The sequence below is a fragment of the Lepus europaeus genome, chromosome 9 (genome assembly GCF_033115175.1).
Source record: "Lepus europaeus isolate LE1 chromosome 9, mLepTim1.pri, whole genome shotgun sequence".
Lineage (NCBI taxonomy): Eukaryota > Metazoa > Chordata > Mammalia > Lagomorpha > Leporidae > Lepus > Lepus europaeus.
Genome location: NC_084835.1, coordinates 72,097,528 through 72,124,597, shown reverse-complemented (window position 1 = coordinate 72,124,597; position 27,070 = coordinate 72,097,528). Strand labels below are relative to the sequence as shown.

Genomic DNA, 27,070 nt, shown 5'->3' with positions numbered 1-27,070 from the left:
ATTTATTTGACAGGTAGAGTTACAGACAGTGAGAGAGAGAGAGAGAGAGAGACAGAGAGAAAGGTCTTCCTTCTGCTGGTTCACTCCCCAAGTGGCCGCAACTCCCCAAATGGCCAGAGCTACTCTGATTCGAAGCCAGGAACCAGGTGCTTTCTCCGGGTCTCCCATGTGGGTGCAGGGGCCCAAGCACTTGGGCCATCCTTCACTGCCCTCCCGGGCCACAGCAGAGAGCTGGACTGGAAGAGGAGCAAGCAGGACTAGAACCGGCGCCCATATGGGATGCCAGAGCTGCAGGCGGAGGATTAACCAAGTGCGCCATGGTGCCGGACCCCTTGTGTTTCTTTAAATCTAGGAAGTGCCCATGTGAGAGCTGGGGTGCTGGGCATGTGGGTCTTGAGCCAGGAGGAAGGCATTCCAAGTCTAGAGCCCGGGGAAATTGGTCCCCAGAGAGAAACGGTCTAAGAAGCGGGGGTGGGAGTGGGCAAGGGGAGTGAGGCAGCCCAGGGGGGTTGTGGGGATCAAAGACGCAGGGAGTGAAGCCCACGGGGCAGTCAGGATGCCGTCCCTGCACGGCTGGGGTTCCAGCCCCCTGTGCTGAGATGTGGGTCCCTCAGCGTCTCCAACCACACGAGCTCTCCCAGCGCGCATGCCTGCGTGCCTGGGAAGGCTGCCAGGGCTCTTCCTGCTGGCCTCTCACCCCGTGACCTGGGCCCCGGCACTCACCGTGTGCCACTGGCCGTCGTTGCATTTCTCTTTGCTCTTGAGCCGCAGTTTTTTCCCTTGTGTCCCCAGGGCAAAGACCAGCCGTCCTTTTGAGAGGTAAAGAGCCAGGAAAGAATTCCTAGAGCCTGCGAAGAACACCAGCCCTCCGGAAGCTGTCGTCTGCACATCCATGGAGAACTGTGACCTGCGGGGTAAAGTGGGTGGCAGGCCATGAAGTGAAATGGCGCATCCTACAGCCGGGACACGGGGGAGGCGCCAACACCGGAAACCCCATTTGTCAAACCGATACACCGATTAACTGACTCACGTCTCTGGGAACCTTTGAGAGGCACTGGACGCCACCTGCTAACAGTTTTGCTGTATGCTCTCCTTACTGCATTGAGAACTAGTGCAGAACTTCTGTGGCCAGCTTAGCTATGGTGTTATGTCCCAGCACACGCAAGCAGGGACATGCCTGGGCTTTTACAAAATTCCACATTAAAAAAAAATTAAGGTCAAATCCATTAAATATAAAATTCACCGTTGCTAGGGTGTGGATGGGGTCTGAGGGTGGGCCCTCACCAAGGCTCACGTGCTAGAAGCTTGGCCCCCAGTGTGGTGGTGGTTGAGGTGCTGGATCTGTAAGAGGTGGGGCCTAGTGCAAGGTGACTGGGTCACAGGCCCCTCCCTGGCCTTGGAAGGGAGTAAGGCAGTCAGGGCAGCACCAGCCCTCAAGAGAGCAGGGCTGCTCCACATGCTTGGCCCCTTTGCACGTGGCTTGCTCCCTTGCTCTTTCTCTGCCACGTTGTGAGCCAGTGAAGGGGCCCTTTCCAGAGGCCAACAAGATGTCCTTTGGACCTTCCCACCACCAGAATCATGTGCCAAATCAATCACTGTGAGTTACTCAGGTATTTTTTTATAGCAACACAAAATGGACTAAAACAACAGCTGAGCCCCTCTGAAGTGCACAGCTCTGCGGGAAGTGCATTCATGCCGTTGTGTGATCACCCCCAGAACGAATCATCTTGAAGGCCGGACCCCTACCCACTCAGCAGCAGCTGCCTACTGCCCCGCCCAGCCTCTGGACCCACTCTTCTACTTTCTCCCTACCTTCCGGCCCTCATCCACCTACAAATGGAGTCCTACAGTCTTCATCTCTGTGACCGGCTTAGGTCACGTGGTAGCCTGCACTCTTTGAGCCCAGTGACCATGCATTCCAATATGTGCAAACTCAGGGAGAGGGAGGTTGTAGGAGGAGTAGGGGACAATGTGAATACGGTGGTGTGATTTAAGCATCAGGCAGGCATCTTTCCATTCCATTTGTCCATGGACTTTCTGAAGTCCTGTCATATTTAACACAGGGCACGGAAGGAACGACACATCTTGTCTCACCTACGTCTACCTTCCTTAGGCCCTAACACCCACCTGTGATGGAAGAGGAATGGGGCCTATATCGTGCAGAAAAAGCAGATAATAAACGTTACTATACGTTGTATCATAGTTACACATCATATGCACTTTTGGCTCAGCAAGCTTTAATTTCTATGAAAACTCCCTTCCTTCTTTCCTTCCTTCCATCCAATAAAAACAGAACCAGTGTGCTCTGGGCACCATGCTAGAAGTGCAGTAACTCATTCCTTGAGTTGTCTGTGGCACAGGGATGCACTGGGAGGGGCTCCCAAAAGTGCACCATGACAAGGTAGTGGGAGACCCACGTATCAATCAGCTGTCATCACCTGTTCCCCATGGGTAACATCCAGGTACACCCCAGAGAGAAGGCAAGGACTGGATTTATACTGCTCATAGCTGTACAGGTTTGCCCAGTGCCAGCTCCACGGTAGGAACTCAATAAACAGTTCCTGAAATGCACAGCGTGGTCCGTGGAAAATCTGGAGGCATCCCCTCACAGCGGAAGAAAAAAATTGCAGTGTTAATGCTGTTTGCTTCTAATACTCTTTGCTTCTTCATATTGTGAGACTGAGCTGCACATTTATTCTTCAGATAAGTTTCCTGGAGGGCAGTGTGCTTCAAAGTGAAAAAGAAATCTATATTTGTTAAATTCAACCAACCAGATGGTAACACTGCTCAATGTTTCTCTCGGTGTGCCTGTGTTGGTGCGGAGGCTTGGGGAATGAGGGTTAGCCAGTTTAGGGAGGAGATTAGCAGGCACTACAGAATGTGAAGCACTTTACATATGTGAGCTCAATGATCAGACTTGACATTTGCTTTCCAGAACTGTTTCCTAAAGCAATTTCCTTCAGAAAAGACTAACTGCGGAACACCAAAAAAGGCAGCAGTGGATTCAAACTCCAGCGCATGAGGCTGCACAATTGACTCTTCATTGCTCGGGACAGGGAGGGAAAGGCAGAGGCCTCATTAGCGTTTTTATGCATACACCAAAGAGTTAAAAAACAATGGTGCCAGTTACCAAGGAGAATCAAAACATCTCTAGAATATAAATCAGAAGGAGAACAATAGTAAACCCAAGACTCGAAACTTCCTGAAAATACAATCTGATGGCTACACTGAGATGACGGTAATTTCGCAATTACATTTATTAATGATGGGCCATGTTTTCATGTTGCCTTTGGAAATGCTACTGTTTTCATGTGTGATGTGTGATGCAGCGTTGCACAAGAAGGCATAGGGTTACAGCATCCTCAGAAGACAGAGTACTAATCACAATGAATGTGCTGGGAGAGAAGATGCGGGGGGGGGGGGGGGGGGGAGGGGAGGCTGGGGACAGATCAGTAGGGACAGCCTTGGCAACTGCCATTTCTTTCAAAAAGAGATTGTTGTGAAGGCCAGCTTGACCAGGAGAGCTAGGATGGGAACAGGGCCTCCCTACTGGGAAGTAACAGGGGACAATCCCCACTCCCTGCCTGAGTCTCCCACTCGCACAGCTGAGGGAAATGAGGGATCCAGGGGCTTTGTGTGTGGGCGATCAGAGCCCTGGAGCCTCCAGCAGGGAGTCTCCTGTAGAAGCCGGCATTCCTCACTTCCGGCTTTGACATCTCTGCCTGTGAGTCACGTTCATGGTTTTTGGAGTGGGCTTCCCAGAAGCAGGCTCCTTACCAGCTCTTACCTCCCCCCCTGCAGGGAAAACATCATCAACTGCATTTGACCGATGAGAAAATTGAGGTCCAGAGAGATGTTTTGTTTTGTTAAAACAAGGGACCTGGGCAGGGAGAGAGAGCCTAGGCGTAGGGAAGTTGTTTCCTTTTAAAGAACCTGATGCTGGGGACACAGTAGACAAGCAATTCCCAGTGTCGCATCTATGGATCTACAGGGGCAATGCTGCCAGCCAAGGACTGGGCACGGCAAGTGTATCGGAGCTGGGCCACTTGGGTCAATACTGGATTCTTCCCAGGGGTCATCTCTGCGTGGAGTAATCCCCGCCTGGCCCAGACTTTCCCAGTGAGTCCATGTAGTCTGAAACTAGGAGCTACAGCCAGGTCTTCTTGATTTCTGGGACATCTGCCTCTGTAGGGAAGTGTTGAAGGAATGGCTGCCACCTCTCAATTTACATCTCCTTCACATCACCTGAACTTGACAAACCTGGTTTTGCTACTTTCTTCTGACATCACTGATACAACTGCTCATCCCCTCCCCCTCCACAGGGTTGCAACTTATTAGCATAAAAAGTCTAACTGCATTCTCTAAACATGATCTATCTGGCACCAGGTCTACCTAAAAGGATAATTTTCTTCTACAGAATGCAAGAGAAGAAAGGTGATTTTCCATAGAAATAAATAGCAGCTTTGGAAGAAAACAACAGCCTTATTTTTAGAACACTGCTGATTTGAAGCCTGAGCTGAGTGGTTTCAGTCTGAGCCATGCACTGTCACATTGGCAGCCCAGCTGTGGAGGAGAGCACCTGGCAGGCAATCACGCTCCCTGTCCCGTGCAGGCTGGCACTTCTGTTCATGGCAATGCCAGGTGCATGACATCATGCTGGCAACACTTCCCTGCGGTCAAACTGCAGTTTCTGAGTTGGCACTGGGGTGAGAAATTTTAAAATACCTGGGTTTCAGTAATTCCTGGGGAAGCTTGAAGAGTAAGTGGCTGGTGGGACTGTCCCCAAACCGGAAGGCTCCATGACTGTCCTGGGCCCTGGGAAGTGGCGGGCAGGACTTGCCATCTTGCCACACCTCCATGCTCTTCAGGGAGGCCACTGGTGTGTCCCGCATCGGCTGCATGGAAGAACAAAAAGTCAGGCAGCTAATTCTCAGAGGGACAGTGAGAATGTTTCTAGTCATGTGTCTCCCTCCATTTGGACTCTTGATCCTCAGGGATGAGTTCAGTGGAGAAACAGAAGATCTGGCCAGAGGTTCCCAGGGTGGGGAATTCCCACTGAGAGCCTTTCCTGCAGGTTACCTCTGGCATGGAGGAGACAGGAGGGGGAGTCACAGCTCAGTCTCAGCTCCATAACCCTTTCCAACCCGTTAATGTTCTACTGGGGCTTTGATTTGAAAGGGGTGGGCTGGGGATTGCCTCTGGGAAGGTTTAAAACAGGCCTGGATGGAAGAAGGGGTCATTCTCTTGGGGAAATAAAGTTTAAGAGGGTCTGAATCCCCATTTTCTCCCCCTCTCTGCTTTGATCAGGTACAGGCTATTTCTGTCCTAGACAAGCACTGAATAATTGTATATATCCAGCAACTCCCACCACCACCACCATCACCACCACCACCATGGAGCATTGCAAGAACCAACAAGTCCCTTGAGAGAGCTGGCATTTGGCCAGTGGCATGGAGGCCAGCCAGTGAGACACAGAGCTGCAACCCTGCCACCTGCCCTGTGACCATTAAGTTGGTCTTCTGCAGCAGGGCAGGTGAAAGGTAGGGGAAAGGAGACAGTAGGAGAGGGGCCATACTCCATCCCCATTTGCATCACAGTGGAGGCATACACAGAAGTCTGTCCTATGGTGCACAATGCCTTGAGCCTTTGAACAAGATTGAGCTTTAATGCAGAAAAAACACCATAATAAATACCAAGGTGACTAGAAGAATTATTGGAGAAACAAATCCCCCAGCTCTTCCCCTCTTTCCTTGGTTCACAGCCCAGATTATGAATGGTCCATGTCGATCCCAGGGACTTGGGGTTCAGTAGGGAATTTCCATTAGTCAAAGCAAAAGGTAAGGATTTATCTTGCTAGGAATTGGTTTATGGATGAACATGTGACTTCCTCCCAGCCAATGAACCTTGAGAGAAGTTGGGGAGAGGCGGGGTTTCCGATAAAAGTTTCTGTACTAGTAGAGAAAAGCCAGGGAGAATCAGTACTTCTTGTGCTGGACACTGTCCAGTGAGGATGCCTCCAGGAACCATGAGGGATGAGGAAAAGAGAACTGGAGAAGCAGAGTCAGGCCCCAAGCCCCACCAACCACTGCAGTGCTCATTACGTGACATTATTGTAATTGTTTAAGTCATTTTACAGTGAGTTTTCTGGAACCAGCAGCTAAAGGCGTGCCAATACAGATCCCTTCAGATCAGATTTCCCCTGCAACCAGATTCCTGGATACAGTACTCAGGGTGAAACTGGATAGCCATATGTAAAACATACGGACAGGACAGGCATGTGGCCCATTCCTTAAGACAACAGTTAAGATGCCTGCATTTCACATTGCCTGAGTTCAAATCCTGGCTCTGGCTTCTGGCCCCAGATTCCTGCTAATGCAGACCCTGGGAGCCAGCAATGATGGCTCAAGTCGTTGGGTTCCTGCCACCCACATGGGAGACACGGATTGGGCTCCCAGCTCCAGTAGGGGGCCAATGTGGGCATTTTTTGGGGGGGGGGGTATGAACCAGCAAGTTGGAGCGCTCTCTGTCTCTCTTTAAAGTAAAAATTAGAAAAGAAACAGACTATGTTGATTCATTGCTGAATGGAGATGGTTAATCATACCTATCAATGTAAGTGAACTGCCTAAAATCAGAACCAAACATGATCCCAGTGAGAATAGAACCCAGCCTGGGACTTCCTGACTGGGACTTACCCTAGGGGGTCTGAAACAGTCTTCACTATTTGCCAGCAGTAGCATCCAGATCAACAGTTACTTAGGGACCCTTTGCCACCGGGTCTCCCTTGATTCTCAATGGCGCCATCAATCTTCAAGGCACTCAGGCTTGGCATCTTGGCCACGGACACCCACCTCCCTTGCCTCCTTTATACATTTAGTTCCAAGTCCTCCTGTTTCTCCCTGTGACATATTTTGTTTTGATTCCTTTCTTTTCATTTCTGGTGTCTCTGCCTTCCAAGTCAGCCCCGTCTTGCCTGGACTCTTGCAGGAGCTTGCCAGGTTGACTTCTTGTCTCCACAACTTGCCTACACCAAGCATTCCCACAGACGTTGCCAGTGTAATAATCTGTAATCTCTTAAAGGGCTGAAACACTCAATTACATTGACACAGGGAAATGGACAAACTACGCAGGGCACAGGCTCCAGTGTGTGACATCAAGTCCTCCCTCCTCCCCGCAACTCATTTCCCCACCAGATTGTGTACTGCCCATCAAGATTTCCAAGTCTGTGCATGCTACCCGGTGTGCCTCAAAGAGTACCTCCTTCGGGAGTCTACAGCCCAAAGTCTGAATTCTGGCTGTACTATTTACTGACAGGCTAGTCTCGAGCAAGATACTGTTATGCTTCTTTGAGATGCAATTTCTGACCTGTATAGCTGGCATTTGATTCTGCTCTCAGAGGGGTGTGGTGAGAACTGAAAGAGATAGGATTCAGAGAATCAGAGAGAATGCACACCAAGTACCTGTGAGCTCTACCCACTTCCTGCCTCTGGGCTTCGGGCTTCTGCTCATGCAGCAACAATATTCACTCATCTAAATTCCACCCACACTCCCCACAGATCCAGCTCTGGGGTCGCCTCCTCAAGAAGAACCCTTGGATTTGTGTGGCAGGAAAATTCCTGCTGCACCACTTCTGTGGCAATCATGGCCCTTGTTTGGGTTCTCATTAGTGTGCACAGTAGTAACAACTGACATTCATTGCACACTTCCTGTGTGTGTGGCACTTTTCTAAGTGTTTGGTGTTTATGACCCCATTCACCTCACCACAATGGCACAAAATATTACCATTATTCATCTTCATTGACACTGGAGCAAACAGCTACAGAGAGGTTAAATAATCATTCTCCTACAACCTGATGCAAGCCCAGGAAGTCTGACCTCCAAATCTAATACTTAGCCACAGTTCTGTTGCATTCTCTCTGCCCTGGGCTGCTGCTCTATCTACTCTGGGGATGTCAGTGAACAGGGGAAATTAAATAATGAATGCACTGACATCTCCCATAGCAATAGTCCTGGTTCCACCCTATTGTCAAGACCCACTCAGAGACCCCAACAGTCTCCCATGAACATACTCCACCTGGATCTCCTGCAGGCACCTGTCACTCATTAGGCCACAAGCTCCATTCCTTCTCTTTGCCTCCAAATATGTGTCCTTCTCCTAACTCCTTGGAAATGTCAATAGCATTTCCATCCACCCAACAACCCTAGATGAATGCCTCAGAATATTTTTAACTCCTGCCTTTTCTTTGTCTCCCAAACTCAATCATTTTTCTCGAGTCCTAGATATTCTATCTTCTTTTTTTTTTAAGATTTGTTTTTATTTATTTGAAAGGCACAGTTACAGAGGGACAAGGAGAGACAAAGAGAGAGAGAAAGCTTCCTTTCTGTGGTTCACTTCCCAAATGCCCCAAAGGGCCAGGACTGAATCAGATCAAAGCCAGGAGCCAGGAGCTTCCTCCAGGTCTCCCATGTGAGTGTAGGGGCCTAAACACTTGGTCCTTTCTTTGTTGCTTTCCCAGGCACATCAGTAGGAGCTAGATTGGAAATGGAGCAGCTGGGACTCCAATAGGCACTCATAAGGGATGCTTGCATCCAGGCGGCTGCTTAACTCACTGTACCACAATGCTGGCTCCAATATATAGTCTATCTTCTAAATAGCTTTTGGACCCATCTCCTTCTCTCTAGTTCCACCATCATTGTGCATATTTCATCTCTCAATAACTTCCAGCCTATGAAAAAACTATGCTCATATATCAATTTGTACCAAAATAAGCTTATCTTTTAGATCTACTTTCCCATGAAGTTTTTGAAGTTCTTTTGAATAACTTTATTTCTGAGGGAGGCAATTCTAATGATGTTCTTTTCATAACAGTAAACTGGCAACCCTTTGGGATTTATGAAATACAGATCTTCTTAGCAGCAGAAAACATTTCTTATTATGCCTTATCTGTTCACGAGTCCCCAAATCATTATGCAGCAGGAAACTATCAGTAGCCGAGCAGCATGTGGGTACCAAGACATGAGAAGAGTGCTGAACATTTTTCATGCATTGCTCTTAACAGAGCATAGGCTCCTGGGTTGGAATTCCAGCCCCACCTTGCACCTGTGGGAGCTTGGGCAAGTTGCTTACGATTCCACACCCCAGCTTTCTTTTTCTATAAGCTGTGGCTAGTATAGTACTTACCTCTTAAGGTTATTTAAGAACGTAGCAAGAAGATCCACTTGGAGGGCTTAGTGCAATGCATGGCAGATCAGGGCTGTTCAAGGTTATCCATTAATCTTACTCATGGTGACCTCACACAGAGTAAGGAATTCCTTAAGTCCTAATCCTGTGTTCAATTTATTACAAAGCATCCACTCTTTCACACAAGGAGTTGCATTTCCTTTTAGTCTTGGTTGTACATTTTAGAACCATCTGGGGAACTTTATAAACTACTGAAGCCTGGGCCTGCTCCAAAAGGAAGCCACGTGTGCCGAGCATTGGGATTGTAGAGCTCCCTAGGTGTTTCTAATGTGCATTCAGGGTGTAGGCTGCACTGGATTCCACAGGGCCTGGAACCATGTATTGGTTTTGTCATAGGAGCTACATTAGTGCAGAGGCAACATCTAAGGGCAGGAAAGGAGGCATGGGCCTTAGACAAAAATCATAGCAGCAGTGTCAAAAGAGTAAGACATCAGCTACAGAGTTAGGAAGCCTCAGTCAAGGTACTATGTGTTCTGTGACTGCAAAAAACCACATTTTCAAATTTTCATCAAGATACAAAATAACAGCTACAAAGAAAAGCATTTTGAGGCAATTCAACTGTTGATGGCCCATCAATGCCACTTCATGCAGACACAGACCAGCATGGGAATAGATGATTTTTCTCCTCCTCCCCTACCATCTCCATAGGAAAATCCCATAGGATCCCACAGAGAATCTCACAGAATACCATAGGAGAAACCTCTGGAGAGAAGAAGCCAGGGTAGGGTCATGACACTTACCCGGTTGATACTGAAAGCCTTGGTCTTGTTAAACCTTGTAGGACCTTTAAGCAACATTAGGAAAGGTGGTTCGTTTAAACTGCAGCCTCCCAGGGCCACATCTCGCTTGGTAGATCTGCTGGCCAGATCTAGGACTTCCGGGCTCTGTGATAATCTGAAACAAGGATGGAAAGGGAGGCTGTTGCTAACGTCCACCACATTAAAGGAAGACCCACGAGTAGAGAGCTCCTTTCGAAAATGTACCTCTTACTGTCCTGGCTCCCAGGAAAACCTTCATTTCCTACCTCTACATCCCATCTGGAAGACTGAGAAGGGATTGAGATGTTTTATTGACTTGGCAGGATCTCGGAGGTTGAGAATACTATAGCTCTTTCTTTGGAATGGGTATCATCATATATGACATGCAAGTCAAATACACACAGAGGGGAACATGGGACGGGGTGAGATGGGATGATGGTTGACATCAGGATACAGCAGAAGGGAGTTGATGGAAGGGAGAGCCGATAGAGATCAGGTAGCAAAGTCTCATGGGAAAATCTGCTTTTTCTCATGGCCGTTGTCTGAGCCTCATAAGGGCAGGAAGGTGGTGCTAATACCTCCTTGTCTTCTCCACTGCTTATACTTCCTGCTTCAAACACTGAGCTAGGGGGTCAAGGACAACGTTTCAAAGCCAGGAGGACAGTGAGAACTCTGAGCCTCATCCTGGACAGGGAGGTCAGCGTCTCCATGGCTGGGAGTGTTGACAGCACCATCACAGCAGCCTGCAAGTCCAAGCCTGAGTTTGATACCCAGAACCAGGCCCTCTCTCTTTCCTGGAAAGAACTTTGTCTCTTATCTAAAACCAATTATTTTGTATCCAAAGAAAACATTGAAAGGCTTGCATGCGTGGAAGAACCCAGCTCTCTTCTGTCTACTAAAAGGCACATTCAACACTGCTATTGGTCTCTAGCACTACATTGATCCAGGCAATTCCTTGGCCTTGCAACCAGCGGAGAGCTGACTAGATCTTACTTTGCAATATTGATTAAAATAAAGTGTCAGAGTGATTATTTTCCATGGCCATAATCTGAAAGTTCAATTATTTTCCATGGTTATGCCAAAACACTCTTCCAAATGGACACAGGGCCTGGGACTCTTTAGTTGGTTGATTTTTATTTGTGTGTATATTGCCAAAGCAGGTGGCATTTCAAAGATTTGCAGTATGAGAGCCGTGTGCAGCACACACTGACAAATCTGACTCCGGCAACCAGACCCATGAGATGCTGTCAGTGTGGGCAGGTTGTTCTCATCAGTTACCCACAGAGAAAATATCACTCACCTCTGGACAAAAACATTGCTGATACAACCCTCAAAATAACTCCCGCCCAGGCGCAGAGATTGTTGGGAATTTGAAAAGCCTTGTAGCTTTTGGCTACTTCTCAGAGGCTGATCATCAATGAGAAGCCGCAGGCTGAAAGGGGAGGAGAGAAAAACAAAGTTGAGAACTGCTGGAAAGAAGACTCTTGCTATGAGGTCAACCTACTGTCTTCGCCTCTATATCTATTACAGAAAATATACAGTTAAATTACGCTTGTTTTAAAAGAGCATTAAAAAGCTTCATGTATTTCTATTTGTATATATCATCTTATTAAATTATTATATATATACAGAATGGGAATATGTCAAAAGCGTTCAACTCAATGATTTTTTTTGGCAACATCAATACACCAATACAACTACTACCCAAATAAGGAAACAGAATGGATCAGCACATTGGGAACCCAACCTTGTGATCCCCTTCACTCTCCAGCCTCCATCCCTGTCCAAGGATAACCACTATCCTCGAGTCAGATAGCACAGATGAATTCTGCCTGTCTTTAAACTTATAAATAAGTGAAATCATATAATAAATAAATGAAGTCATAGGGGATCATAGAGAATGAGCTCTTTTGATTTGTTCCAAAGTATGCTTGTAAATTTCATTTATGTCATTAAATGTAGTTCTAGATCTTTCTTTATCATTGCCAAATAGTATTTCATTTTGAATACATTGTGAATTATTTATTCATCCAACTGTTGATTGATTTTTTAATGAGGAAATTGATATCGAACAAGAAATAAGGCCAAGAGGTCAAGGAAAATATTTTGCAAAAAGACATCAAGAAAATTCTGTTGAACTAAATAGAGCCCCAGTAGAAGTACCATGGCACTCACCCAGAGCTGTCACTTATTACAGACACGTAGTGCAGTTGGCCATCCATGTACGTCTGTGGAGATCTAAAAATCGGGCTCCCACTATCCTTGGTGCTCACTTCAATGTGACCGTCTTCCAGAGTGACCTGTAGGCTACTTGTCTGAAATTGTCACAGAGTACACGCATCAAGAATCAGTTTGCATTTACAGATGATGACTGTATCAATATTGTATTTACGATCAAACTACATATAAAACAGGATGTTTCCATCCAAATGTTTTGACTTTGTTATTTTGATGTGAAGATTACTGTTTGAATATTTTGACTCCATCTTTAAGAATATAAAAAATCTTATGTAAGTTATTTCATCACCAATGAATCTGTCAAAATAATTTTCCTGGACCTACATTCATTAAGGCAATTTAATTTCTCAAGCGATTACACAAACCAGTTAAATCACTTCTAAAATTTTCTATTTTTACTTTAATCTTGCTGAAGTTATTTCCATCAGGATTTTTTTCTGAATAAATTTTATAGCATAGTTGACTTGTCAATTTTTTCATATATACAATTATAACAATCATTTCTTCTTTTCAGTCCTTATGTGTCTTTTTTATTTTCTAGTCATTATTTCTAGGAAATCCAATTTACCATGTTAAATTGCAGATCTAAATTTTGTCAAGATGATTTGACTATGCCAATTATTAATGAAAATAATGTATAATTTCAGCAGTGGTAATTTCAATTTTGTTCATATTTTTTCTACCAGATAAAATTTCTGCAGTTTTCAACAAGAAGTAATTCTTGGTGAGTTTTCAGTCTAAAACAATTTTTTAAAAAGATTTATTTGTTTGAAAGGCAGAGGCAGAGAGAGGGAAGTTTTCCATCTGCTGGTTCACTCTCCCAAATGGCTGCAATAGCTGAAGCTGTACTGATCTGAAGCCAGGAGCTTCCTCCAGGTCTCCCACATGGGTGCAGGGGCCCAAGGACTTCTACTGCTTTTCCAGACCATAGCAGAGAGCTGGGTTGGAAGTAGAAGAGCCAGGACTTGAACCAGTGCCCATACAGGATGCTGGCATTGCTGGTGGTGGCTTTACCTGCTATACCAAAGCACCGGCCCCAGTCTAAAACAATTTTACTATATATGACTATAACCACTGCTGTTTGTATTTTGTGTTGATTTTTTATAGTTTGCATTATTCATTATGACTGGATCAAAGGCTGCCAATTTATAAGTATTTCTTGGCTAACTCACTAGAGATGGAAGGCAAAGGTCTTAGGAGGTTTCTGGGATTCCTCCATTGTCCAGGGTTGATCTAATCTTTTGCTAAACCGAATTTCCCACCTGCTTTTGATCATATTGTGTGCCCTGTACTAAGTGTCGTTACGTGTGGCAGAGGAAACAAGCGCTGGCTGTCGAAAGAGCTAAGTGAAAACATCCTGCTTTGGTGGAAAAGCCACCCCCACGGTCTAAGTGTTAGCATCTGCTTTCTCAGGGCTAGTTTTGCAAAGATCTCTAGAGCCAAGTGAGCAAGACTCCCCTCTACCTTCCAAAGGCCTCTGCTGTTTTTGACATCAACCCTGGAGACAGGCTTAAGACTCATTCAATGTTGATGCACTATCGCATACCCGTGTCTGATGGTTCACTAATATCCCACTGGGTTGAAACGTTTGAAACCCAAATGAGGCCTGGTAGTGGTTGGGCCACGGGAGGTCCAAATTAGAGAAACTCAAATGTCCTCCTTTGGAGAATGAGGCCGATCGCACGAGCTGTAAGGCAAACGTGGTATTAATTACTGGTACTGCAAACATTTCATGGCTGAAGGACAGTATCTTATCCTGCCTGCATCACCTCACCCAAACTGATCACCGTGATTCACGAAGTCTCGGCAAGAAACAGTTTGCTCTTCTACATGAGAAGTTAACAATCATCTGTAAGGTTCTGTGTTGTACAATTGGGCTTCCTCCTTTCCCACAAATTTATTATTTTTAAAAGATCTCTTTATTTATCTTTTTGAAAGGCAGAGAGACAGAGAGGAAGAGACAAAGAGAGAAAGAATCTTGTAGCCAGTGGCTGATTCTCCACATGCATATAACACCCAGAGCTGCGCCAGGCTGAAGCCAGGAGAAATGAGGAATTCAACCTGGGCCTGCAGTGTGGTGGCAGGGACTCAAGTACTTGAGCAAACATTTTGCTGCCTTCTAGGGGCTTAAGCAGCGAGCTGCATTGGAAGTAGAGGTGGGACTAGATCTTAGGCACTCCGATATGGAATGCAGGCATATCAAGTTGCCACCACAATGCCTGCTTCTCTCCCTCAAGTGTAATCGGTGAACTTGAGACCATGCTGTACTTTGCAGGTACATGGGCAGTGAACATGAGCTTATTCACCGTAACGTGGTGTGCTGCCAGGAACAGTCGTAAGCTGGTGTGTTCCTGAGTCTGGGTGCTTTGATGAACCTCAAGGTTCTGACCCTTGTCTTACCTTCCAGTCTTCTGAGCACTTTTTGGTTACTCCCACGGAGTCATTCAACCGAATCACACCACTGGTTTTCTTCAGATTTTTCATGCAGCCTCGGAAAGCAGGTGTAGAAATGTTTAATCTGATTAGGAATGGAAACAAGGAAGAGAAGGGATCGTATCAGGCTCCCCTGAGAATAGAGAGTGCTGTGCTCTCTAGTGCTTCTCCCTATAAGCAAGAACGTATTTCAGGCTGTCTGTTCCCATGGAGTTCCTGTAATGCTGTCTTAGGATGCTGGGAAAACCGACTTCCTTTCCGGGTCAGTTAGCACTCCCAGCTGAAGAAATGCAGACAACAAAGTTGACAGAAGGATGGCCAGAGTCTCCAAAAGCAGATATAGAAGATGCATGATACCTACAACTGCCCGCCCTGCCCACAGAATCACATGGGCAGCATGTTAGTAAGTTAATACATGTTATCTAAGTATGCATTAAATCATTAACAAAAATTGTAAGAACCAAGAACTCTCTAGAAAACTTTCTCGTCTTTTTTCTGTTCCCTCTTAAGTGAGCCACTGCAAATGCTGAAGACACGAAGGGTTATCTTTTGGCTCTGTTCCATTATGGGAAATGTAGCCTGATTTAACCAATGCTAAGCTCAAATGATGGAAAGCACAGTTTGGGTGCCTATGCTGTGTCCCTAACTGTGGACCTGGGCAAGGATAGGCAAGTGACAGAGCAAGGGCTGAGAACAGGCTGTGGCACATGAACGTGAACACCCAGGTGTTTCTCAGAGCTGTTGGCTCTGGAGCAAGCTGGTTAACATCTCTGTTTTTTCAGCTGCATAACAGGAATATGTGAATCTGCTTCATAACTTAGACATGAGTTTTAAAAAGCTGGATATGGGGGGCTGGCATTGTGGCACACCAGCCCAAGCTTCTGTCTGTGAAACCTGCAAACCATATGACACCATTTCATGTCCTGGCTGTTCTGCTTCTGATCCAGCTCCCTGCTAATGCACCTGGGAAGCAGAAGATAATCCAAGTGCTTGGGTCCCTGCTCCTCTGTGGGAGACCTGGATGGAACTCAGGACTCTTGGCTTTGGTCTGGCCCACCCCCAGTCACTGTGACCAATTGGGGAGTGAACCAGAAGGTGGAAGAACTCTTTCTGTCTTACTTGGCTTCTCAAATAAATTTTTAGGAATCATCAATATTAAAAAAAAAAAAGCTAGTATGTGTAATGTATCCAAACGGTGCCTGATACACAAAGAGGGACTCAGTGCGAGGTGAAGATCAGTGACTATCCTCATGATATTGTTGATTAAAATACTGGAAAATTTTTAAACAGTTACTTATTAATTAATTAATTTGAAAGGCAGTAAGAGTGCAAGGACAGAGAGATTTTCCATCAGCTGGTTCACTCCCAAAATGCCCACAAGAGCCAAAGCCAGGCCAGGCCAAAGCCAGAGGCCTGGAACTCAATCTGAGTCTCCCACGTCGGTGGCAGGGACCCAAGTACCTGGGCCGTCATCTGCTGCCTCCTACATGCGTTAGCAACAAGTCGGACTGGAATTGGAGGCAGGACCAAATCCCAGGTATTCCAACAGGGGGTGCAGGTATCCCAGCCGCCCATTTAACCCACGGTGCCACAACACCTGCCCCAGCAGCAGTTTCTAAAGCAGCTCTTCCTACATGGCACCTTGGCATTTCCCCTTTGGCTTCTGGATCTGTCTGGCACTTAATTCACAGAAAGCATTACCACACATGAACTGACTAAAGTCCAGGGAAATAAATATTTGTGTTTCTTAAACAAATGATGTGCTGAGGAAACCCAAAGCTGATTTCATTACAAATCTCCAAGGCTCACTTTTCTAAACAGAAAGGTGTCTGCATTCGTTTTAATCCAACTCATTATAAACCATTACGCTGTGTGTCATATGCATAAAATTAAATTTTCATTAAAAGGAAGGAAGAAACAAATTCTCACTGACATTGCAGCTCAGGTTTAATGACTTCATCAAGGTGCCCTTTTGCCTCAGGAGGCAAGGCAGGTCCACGTCAGCTCCTGGAGCTTGTCTATTCACACGTGTTTGTGGAGCTGTTTCAACAATATCCTCTGACGTCACTCTCTCCATAGAGTAAAGGTTAAAGGCAGAAGAGAAGGAAGAGGAGGGGCGATAAAGGCATTGACTACGTAGCACCTGTTTTGATAAGGCACTGTGACTCCATCCTTCCAATAACCTCTTGAGAGAGGTATTTTCTCATGTAATGTTTATGGAGCAGTTACCATGAGCCAAGCACTGCTCATTCCAGTACACACTTGAATCCTCACAGTCATCCTAAGGAATGAGTGCCCACCATGCCCACATTACCGCTGTAACAATGAGGCTCAAGGGGCTGGGGTCCTTGCGAAGGTCACACAGTGGGTCACTGGCAGAGCTGGCTTCAGGACTTCTTCCTACAGAGCAGTTCTCTGCAGCAGAGGGGTGAAGCTGGAAGATGTATTTCTGCTAGTCCCAGAGGAGGGGTGGGGATGGGGCTTGTTACCCTGGCTCATCTGAAGTCCCTGACTTCCGTGTTGACTTTAGAGGGCTGTGACCATGCAGGGGCACAGATCATAGTATTAACTGGTTCTGACGTTAGAGTTGGCGTACATACTCTGGGCCAATCTGTCCACAAAACTTTAGCCAGCTCCACTGCTGTTGTAGGCAGCTCTCAGAGAGCAATACAAGCAAAATGCAATCCCAAACGTGTTGGCTACTTAGCAGATGTCCATTGGATCTCTCTCTGACTTTTTTTTTTTTTTTGAATTATTTTCATTTTAATGTGTTGCTCTTATTTTCTGTACCACCAGGGTATGGTCCTCAGGGAAAATGGCCTGGTCCATGTCAACCATTCTGCTATGATCAGGGATGACTTGCTGCTCTCCTGGGAAGCAGATGGGATCAACAGGCTGGGATTTCTGACTATCATCTTAAATCACCCTGAGATCTGGGTCTCCATCCCTAAAAGATACACCAGAGAGAGAGAGAGAGGAGCTCTGCTCCACATCACACGTGACCACCCTGACTGCCTAGAAGGATCAGAACACAACCCTTCTTTGAAAGAGCAGTAGGTTGCCCCTACAGGGCCTGGCTCTGGGCTGTGGATAGATCTCTCTCTCTCTCTCTCTCTTTTTTCTTTATTTGAAAGGCAGAGCGAGAGAGTGAGAGTGAAAGCGAGAGTGAGAACACGAGAGAGAATCGTCCATCTGCTGTTCACTCCCCAAATGGTCACAATGGCCAGGGCTGGGCCGGACCAAAACCAGGAGCCAGGAGCTTCATTTGGGTCTCCCATGTGGTGGTAGGGGCCCAAGTACTCGGGTCATCTTCTGTCGCTTTCCCAGGTGCATTAGCAAGGAGCTGGATCAGAAGCAAGGCAGCTGGGACTTGAACTGGTGTTCAGGTATGGGCTACTGGCATTGTGAGCCGCAGCTTAACTCATGGCACCGAACATTGGCCCCATGGGAAGAACTCTCTCGTCTCTGGGCTTGCCCTGTTCATCACTGTCTCCTTACACCTGCCACGTGGCCTGGAAAACATTCGGCATTCCATACATGCTTGCGCAATGAACAGATAAGCACCGACTCTCAAATGTACACGGAAGTGCAAAATGCCTCCAACTAGTGTATTTCATAACATTCTATTTGTGGCTCAACTATGAATTTAATATTGATGTCATCTCTTTGGCAGTCAATGTCTTCATTTGTAAAATTCAGGGTTACCCACCACGAAGGGTAAGGTCCCTTCCGACTCAAGGAGTCTGGAGAGTAATGACATCCACTCCAAGTTTTATTAAAGTCAGGCTTTCCCACCGACATCTCTGTCTCAGTGGGCAGCTCTGACAACTCTAAAACAGGATTAGTGTCCCCTTGCCAAGGCAGGACCCAGGCTCACACGGGTAAGGATTCTAGAAGAAGAGCAGCTTTGCCTGACACCTTTTATAAATCCCATCTAGCACTCCTTCCAACTGACTTGTAAATCAGAAAATGAGTTATCTTGCTTCAGCTCTCGCGTACAAGGAAGCATAACCAAGCCTTTGGGGAGTACTTTCGGCTTCCTCATGAGGCTGTGCTGACCCTTCCAGGACGTCTTTTTTTCCCCCACATATTTATATCAGAGGTCTAAAAGCCTATTTGGAGAAACAAAATGTGAATGCTTCTTTTAAGACCATTCTCCAAGTGGTGGCGTTTTTTCCTTCACTCACATTAAGCTTCACTGCTTTTGACATTAATTCACTCCTAGGTTCATTCATCCAAGAAACAGTTAGGCAGCTATTCCGTGTTTGATAGCACACGCGGGGCAGGTAGTGCACCTGCGGGTGACACATTGGCTCTTGCCCTCTTCAGGAGGCTGCCTGCCAGTGCTCAGTGCCCAGTGCCCAGTGCCCAGTGCCGCTTCTCAGCCCAAGGGGAGCCTGCACGCTCCTGCACTACTTTGAAGGGCCCAGGGCCACTGCCTCCATTTTACTTGTTGGCAGCATTGCCATCTCAGCTGTATCTGTTGTGGTTTCTCTACTCATGAACAACAATGGGAATAGAGAGGACATTCAGCCTAGTGGCTAAGACACCCACATCCCACCAGGGAGTGCCAGGCTAGAGTCCTGGCTCTGGCTCCCAACTCCAGCTTCCTGCCAGTGCAGACCCAGAGGGGCAGTGGTGATGGCTCAAGTACTTTGGTTCCTGCCACCCACATGGGAGATATGGGTTATGGTCCCAGCTCCTGGTTTCAGCTTCAGTCCTTGTGAGCATTTAGGGAGTGAATCGGTGGATGTGAATATTTCTTCTCTCTCTTTCTACCATAACAAAATTTAAAAAAGAATGACAATGAGGGTTACACATGTTCCCCCCAGATGCCCCCTTTCAAAAGGTGACACTCATGATACAGAATTTATAACTGTTTTACTCTGTTGACTAAACTTAATACTGAAAGGTTTTTGTTTTATTGGTGGCTAGGATTCAACAAGGTAGATCAGATTTATCATTAGCAAACAACTACTAAGACAAACTACTTAAACCAAAATGGAATGTGTGGTCTCACCTCTCCCGGATTGCAATTGGAATACCTCCCAGGTAATATGTGCTGAAATCAAATATTTCCCCTTCGATCTTAATTTTCTGAGAATTCACATTTATCCACGTCAGTTTTTGGGCTTTTCCAATGACAATTTGAATCTGGAAGAAACAAGAGACGAATTAGCAAGCCATGGAAGCAACAGTGTCCCACTCCCAGGGACTGTGGGTGATGAGATTTCATTTGTCTCCATTCAGATTCACTTCTCTCCATATCAGGAAGACTGGGCAGTAGCACTTTTGGATAAGAATCTGATACCAAAATATTGTACTAGAAATGTTTGCAGTGGCTATCCATCATATATACCATTTGCATCTTAGACATTTCCTGCCTGAATGTTTGAATTGCCAAAGGATGTGTCCCTTGGGTAATCACTATCGTGCATCTGGCTCTAGAGCTGTCTTCTTTGGGGTCCTGACTGCGTGTCAAAGAAGTAAGGATGTTCAGCAACTCCAGCAAACAGATGCAAGGGATGTACCGAATGGTCCCTCCCGTTGTTGATGGTGTCCCGAATGCCTTCTTCTTTGGGTGGCCCCGAGTTCAATTTGTACCGCACCCTGAGACTGCCGTCCTCCACGTTGAGAGAGATGAAGCGGTCCTGGAACATGGAAACAGGCAGGTCACCAGCGGCAGCTGGAGCACTGGACCCGGCTTCCTCCCAAGCCACAAGGAGCTCTCGGCTTCCACGGCCTCGCCTCTATTTTTTTTTATTTACTTGAAAGTCAGAGTTACAGAGAAAGGAGATAGAGATAGAGATGGAGATAGAGATAGAGATAGAGAGAGAGAGAGAGAGAGAGAGAGAGAATCTTCCATCTGCTGGTTCACTCTCCAATTGATTGCAATGGCCAGAGCTGGGCCAGGTGGAAGCCTGGAGCCAGGAGCTTCTTCTGGGTCTCTTACATGGTTGCAGGGGCCCAGGCACTTGGGCCATCTTCTGCTGCTTTCCCAGGACCATTTACAGAGAACTGGATCAGAAGTGGATCAGCTCGGACTCGAAATGGCACCCATATGGAATGCTTGTGTTGCAGGTGGTGGCCTAACCCACTAGGCTACAGAATTGACCCTTGGATCCTGAATCTTGCCCTTGGGAGTCAGGTTAGGGCTCCTCACACAGGCGGCAGAGTAACACAGCTCCCTGGGAGCAGCAAGCCCTCCCACTTAACAGCAGCAGCTCTCTGAGCCATTTCTTATGTAATGGTGTTATGCAAGTTTTTCCTGATACAAGTTGTGTTTCAGGGTCTTCATCTTTAAGACCCCAAAGTGTAGCTCAGGTTCAACACCCATAATCCAAAAATCCCAAATCTGAAATGCTCCAAAATCCACAATTTTTTGTGTGACAACGTGACACCACAAGTTGGATGGTTCAATGTGCACAAGTTTGTTTCATGCACAAAATTATGAAGATATTGCCTAAAATTATTTACAAGAGATGTGTATAAGGTCTATATGAAACGTAAATAAATTTAATATTTACTTCTGAGTCACATCTCCAAGATATCTCATTATTTATATGCAAATATTCAAACCCCCCCCCCAAAAAAAAACCCCAAATCCAAAACATTCCTGGTCCCAAGCATTTTGAGTAAGGGGTACTCCAACCTGTACAGAGAAGACCTTGTGAAATCAATCTTCTTGCCCTGGAGATGCTACGTGACTGTCAGCTCTCTGCTTGGGACCTTCCCAAACCATCAAAACAGGTGTAGCCTTAGAACCTCCTGAAGGGTTCAGACCAAACCCAGAGAAGAGGGTTGGGCCACGCTTGTGTCCCTACCCTGAAGGTAGAAGGTCTGGAAAAACCTCAAGCTCCACAGAGACCCCATGGGCAGATGCACATTTCTGCAGAAATACTGCCTTGCAAGAGCAACTACAGAGCTTCTGATTCTTTGAGCCACAAAGCAGCCAGAGCAACCATCACACCAACTCCACATTGAGCAGCAGGTGGCGCTGATGATCGCCTGAAGAAGGTCACTAATAGTGACTTTTCTGAAGGATTTAAGAATAGCTCTCAGGGAGCAGATGGTCCACCTAGCAGTTAGGATGCCCACTGGAATCTCTGGATTTGATGCCTAGCTCCATTTACTGACTCCAGCCTCCTACCAATACAGACCCCTTTGCCAGTGGCAATGGCTCACTTGGTTGGGCTCCTGCCTCGCTTGTGGGAGACCTGGATTGAGTTCTTGGCTCCCAGATATGGCATGGTCCAACTCCAAACATTGAGAGCATTTGGGGAGTGAACCAGAGGATGAATAGAATGGTCCATGGGAACCTCGTCTGCTAGAAGGTAGAGAATTTCCACGTGGGAGTAAGCATCAGGCTGATAAATACACAGTCCCAGACAGCCTGGCAAGAGGCAGACAAGGATGGACACAGCAGGAAGTCACACAATCTAGAGCTCAGAGACCCCAGGCAGGGTTCACTTGTTTTAAGGCACAATAAGTTAGATGATCAGGTGAACAGCAATTTTCAGATAAAGTTGACAAAGAGAGTAGAAGACAAAAGGGAAGATGTCTCCCACATTTTGTTGGCATCCTCTTAAATTCCTGATGAGTTAAAAAACACACTCCTTAGGCAACAGAAAGTATAACTGGGCCAAGGGAAAGGATGCACGTAACACCTGCGTCTGGCTTATTTGCATGTGGTTGGAGGTCTGTAACAACCCAATCATGCCCAAAACATGGAGTAGAATGGACGCAATCGGTAGTATTTGGATGGATCTCATTTACCTGGTTTTCTGCAAAAAACAGCACACCTGTATCCACGGTGGTCTGAATTGTCTGTCCAAAGGTGAGGAATGAGGCATTTGGGAGAGTTGGAACTCGGGCGTAGCCTGTGCCTTCAAAATAATTTTTGTCTGACTCCTCCTTTCTCCTGCCAACATCAATCACGGTGAATCAGACCACGACAGCAAAGGGCCTCTGTGACACTGTGCTCATGAACATGAGCTCCTACCGTACATGCAATGCAGCCACGAATGCACAGTCCAGTAGTCACCTCTTTGTTCAAGAGGAGGGTACATCTTTCAAATACGAATGCAGCTTTTTCTCCTGAAGTATTCTTAACACTCTATGATAATCAAACCCCAGCTCAACAACAACAACAACAACAAAAACCAACCCCAGAATATTCAAGAGTCTCTTTGGAAATGTCTACTTTAGAAGATGTGGTCTACCAGCTGAAAACCATGAAATGTAAAACATACTGGCTTGAAGTATAATTTTATTCATAATTATTATCTTGTTAATACTTGGTTGGCCTCAGAATATTCCAAATTCTTTGAACCATAGGGAAGGTTAGGAGCTCAAGGCAGTGATTTTCAAATAGGTTCAGGCTCCAGAGTGCCTGGACAGTCATGGTACAGTTCGTGAACCGCTAGTTTTTAATATTTGAGTAAGTGTAAAACTTAGTGCCTACATCACATGCCAGCTAATACTGAATGCATCATGGGAGGAGACACCAAAAATTTTAGAAAGATGTATTTCTTTAAAAAGCTGAGAAAACTCTGCCGATTCAACGTTCTATAGAAATTAGGAAATGCGGCCATTATTAGATCTCAGGATGGACTTCCGGTGTCGCACACAAGTGTAATTCAATGACTACCGGCCCAAAGCACCAGCAATGTCAGTGACATCTCACTGGACCATCCCTCACTTAAATGTAGAAGTACGGCACCAGTACAAAGACACTAGTTTCAATGCTGTATTTACCTTCTACATGGTTCCACTTCAGTTGTATTGAGATTGAAAGTTTTTTTGAAGTTGTATAAGCTCAGAACATTTTCATTAAGGTCATCTAATTCAATACAACCTTTATACCGAGGGAGTCTTAGTCTACTGGGAAGCTAAAAAATGAAACAAACAAACAAAATCTTCTACTAATTGAACAAAGAACAATGATTAGGTTGACACAAAACCAGTAAAAGGTGATCATTCTTAATAACCTATGTAGCATGCAGGCAAAGAACGTGGGCCTTGGAGCCAGATGCCCTGACTCTGCTATTTACTAACTGTATGACCCTGGACAAGAAAGTAAACCTCTGTTTCCCCATCTACAAAATGGGAATAGTAATAAACATTCATTTAATATACTTAACCTTAGAACAATGCCCCGAATAAGTACGAAGTAAGTGCTAGCTATTACCTCTATTGTGCTTTAAGCATACATAAATGCCTTTTACCTAAAATTGATTAAAATAGAGACATTAGCCCATTATACCAAGGTAAACTTAAATATTTTCATACTATGGAATAATGTTTATACTTACTATAAAGTCAGATGGGTAACCTCCAACATAGAACACAACATTTTCTGGATCCAAATTAAGGAGTGTGTTGCTATTTCCACTATCCATGTCATGGAACTGAGGTGGTTTTGGTTTATTGGATGTGGCTGCTTTGGTGTAATTGAGTCTTGCAAATTGATAAATTCTGTGTAAAAAGAAATTAGATAGCAAAGTCATATAAAAAATGAAAGAACTCAAAGGCAAGGTACTAAAGATGGAGTCAACAAGATTTGTAAATGGAGGAGTTTGGTGAGTGTAGGTCAGGTTCATGGGCAGCAGTCATCAGTCAGATGCACACCTCTGAAATTTCACCCGGTCCATAACTGCCTCCTGAGTTTCACTCTCCGTCAAGATCTGGTCCACCTGCAGTTCAGCTTCACGCTCTCCCAAGTTGTAGACACACGTGAGCCGCCCATCTATGACTGCCATGCCAATGTAGTCCTTGGAGGCCTGGAAGGCAAAGGTCGCCTTAGAACACATCACACTCTACACTGTCAACTTCCCACCCCAGGAGGATACATGTCAAACACCCAGTGTGTGCAACAAGCCTTGGGCAGACAAGGTAAAGAAGTTTCTCCTCATACGAATTAATATCAAGTGCTTAATCAACAATTGCTATAAACTATCTTTGCTCCTGTTTTAATACTCTTATGTATTCATTTAATTAATTAATTCACTCATTCATTTACTCATTCCCCCATTTGCTTGATCCACAAATGCCTACCATAATGATGGACCAGATACAGACTCAGCCATCCATCAGATAATAGTCTGGAAAGGAAATAAGCCATTTTTGTTTCCCTAGAATCATACAATGTGTACACCTCTATTATGACACCTCTGTATTAATGTGGTCAATTATATGTGAGGGGTCTTCAGAAAGTTCATGGAAAATATGCATTATGAAAAAACTACCCATGGATTTCAATTTTGTTTGGCACCACACACATTTTAATTCACATTTTATACACAAACCTCTTCAGGTATCCTGATACACATCTTTCTTCTCTGTTAAAATGGAAGCACCTTAAAATATAAATACATTTTTGAAAGATTTATTTACTTGAAAGGCAGAGTTACAGAGAAAGAAAGAGAGAGAGATAGACAAAGATCCTCCATCTGCTGGTTCACTCCCCAAATGGCTGTAACTCAGGCTCTGCCATGCCAAAGCCAGGAGCTTCCTCCAGGTCTCCCACATGGGTACAGGGACCTAACCACTTGGGCCATCCTCTGCTGCTTTCCCAGGCTCAAGCAGGGAGCTGAATCAGAAGTGGAGCAGCCAGGTATCAAACTGGTGCCCTTATGGGATGTCAGCATTGCAGGCAGTAGTTTAACCCACTATACAATGCAAGCCCCTAAATAAAAATTTTTCTTTAAAGATTTTATTTATTTGCATCTGAGAGGTGGAGTTACAGAGGGAGAAACACAGAGAAAGGTCTTCCATCTGCTGTTTCACTCCCCAGATGACAGCAATAGCCAAAGCTGGGCTGATCTGAAGCCAGGAGCCAGGAGCTTCTTCTCGGTCTTCCATGCAGGTGCAGGGAGGGGCCCAAGCATCTGGGCCATACTCCACTTGTCTCCCAGGCTACAGCAGAGTGCCGGATCAGAACAGAAGTAGCCAGAACATGAACCAGTGTCCATATAGGATACAGGCACCTTTACATGCTATGCCATAACACCAGTCCCCTAAATAAAAATTTTGTAATGGTGGGGCCAACATTGTGGTACAGCAGGTTAAGCCGCAGACTAACACCAGCATCCATATGGGTGCTGGCTGTTCCAGTTCGATCCAGCTCCCTGCTAATGTTCCTGAAAAACTAGTATAAGATGGCTCAAGTGCTTGGGCTTCCGCCACCATGTGGGAGACCTGGATCAATCTCCAGGCTTTGGTTTTGGCCTGGCTTAGCTCTGGCTATGTGGCCATCTGGGGAGTAAACCAGCAGAAAGAAGATCTATCTCTTTCTCTCTTCTTCTCTTTCTCTCTCTCTGTAACTTGCCTTTCAAATAAATAAATTTTAAAAAACACTTAATGATTACAAAATATACATCATACAAAATTTACTATTTTTTAAATTTTTTTTTTGACAGGCAGAGTGGATAGTGAGAGAGAGAGACAGAGAGAAAGGTCTTCCTTTGCCGTTGGTTCACCCTCCAATGGCCACTGCGGCCAGCGTATTGCGCTGATCTGAAGCCAGGAGCCAGGTGCTTCTCCTGGTCTCAACATGCGGGTGCAGGGCCCAAGGACTTGGGCCACCCTCCACTGCCTTCCCGGGCCATAGCAGAGAGCTGGCCTGGAAGAGGGGCAACCGGGATAGAATCCGGCGCCCCAACTGGGACTAGAACCCAGTGTGCCGGCGCCGCAAGGCGGAGGATTAGCCTGTTAAGCCACAGCGCTGGCCTAAAATTTACTATTTTAACCATGTTTAAGTGTACATTGGCATGAGGGTATATTCAAGAAATAGATTTTTGTTTATTATAGCTTCAGGGTGTGGCATATGGCAGATGTATGGTATGAACTGATAGGTTTATAGCATAAATTGTTGAAGGAATAAAGAGAGATGCATTTTGTCACAATACAAAGCAGAAGCTGTAATTAAAGGACCAGCATCTTGAAGTGTGAAAGGTTAAGAAATAATACTGTTAACTCTAAGAATCTTTAAATACAATGTCCACTCGTAATAATTAACAGTTTTCCTGGGGCTGGCATTATGGTATAGTGGGTGAGGTGCTGCCTGTAGTGCTGGCATCCCACATGGGCACCCGTTCACGTCCTGGCTGCTCCATTTCCATTTCAGCCCCCTGCTGATGGCCTGGGAAGGGTAGCAGGGGATGGCGCAAGTGCTTGGGCCCCTGCCACCATTCTTAGAGGAAGCTCCTGGCTCCTGGCTTAAGCCTTGGCCATTGTGGTCATCTGGGGAGTGAACCAGCAGATGGAAGATCTCTGTAACTCTGACTTTCAGATAAACAAATAAATCTTTTAAAAAAACAACCCAAAACCAGAAAAACAAAACCAGGGCAGGCACTGTGGCATGGTACACTAAGCCTCCATCTGCAGGGCTGGCATCCCATAT

The 27,070-nt window shown here is 45.8% G+C and overlaps 1 protein-coding gene across 1 annotated transcript in view; it reads right to left on the bottom strand.

Annotated features, from left to right (window-relative positions):
• LOC133767194 (laminin subunit alpha-3-like) overlaps positions 1 to 27,070 on the bottom strand; it is a 70,395-nt gene that overhangs the window by 12,614 nt on the left and 30,711 nt on the right. Inside the window, exons 20-32 of the mRNA XM_062201478.1 lie at positions 24,298 to 24,449; positions 23,982 to 24,144; positions 23,425 to 23,558; positions 22,444 to 22,588; positions 20,199 to 20,318; positions 19,688 to 19,821; positions 14,635 to 14,752; positions 13,781 to 13,921; positions 12,172 to 12,311; positions 11,297 to 11,428; positions 9,979 to 10,132; positions 4,726 to 4,895; positions 724 to 907 (exon numbers count right to left, since the gene is read on the bottom strand). Coding sequence (XP_062057462.1) covers positions 724 to 907; positions 4,726 to 4,895; positions 9,979 to 10,132; positions 11,297 to 11,428; positions 12,172 to 12,311; positions 13,781 to 13,921; positions 14,635 to 14,752; positions 19,688 to 19,821; positions 20,199 to 20,318; positions 22,444 to 22,588; positions 23,425 to 23,558; positions 23,982 to 24,144; positions 24,298 to 24,449 — 1,887 coding nt within the window. The remainder of the gene's footprint in view (positions 1 to 723; positions 908 to 4,725; positions 4,896 to 9,978; positions 10,133 to 11,296; positions 11,429 to 12,171; positions 12,312 to 13,780; positions 13,922 to 14,634; positions 14,753 to 19,687; positions 19,822 to 20,198; positions 20,319 to 22,443; positions 22,589 to 23,424; positions 23,559 to 23,981; positions 24,145 to 24,297; positions 24,450 to 27,070) is intronic.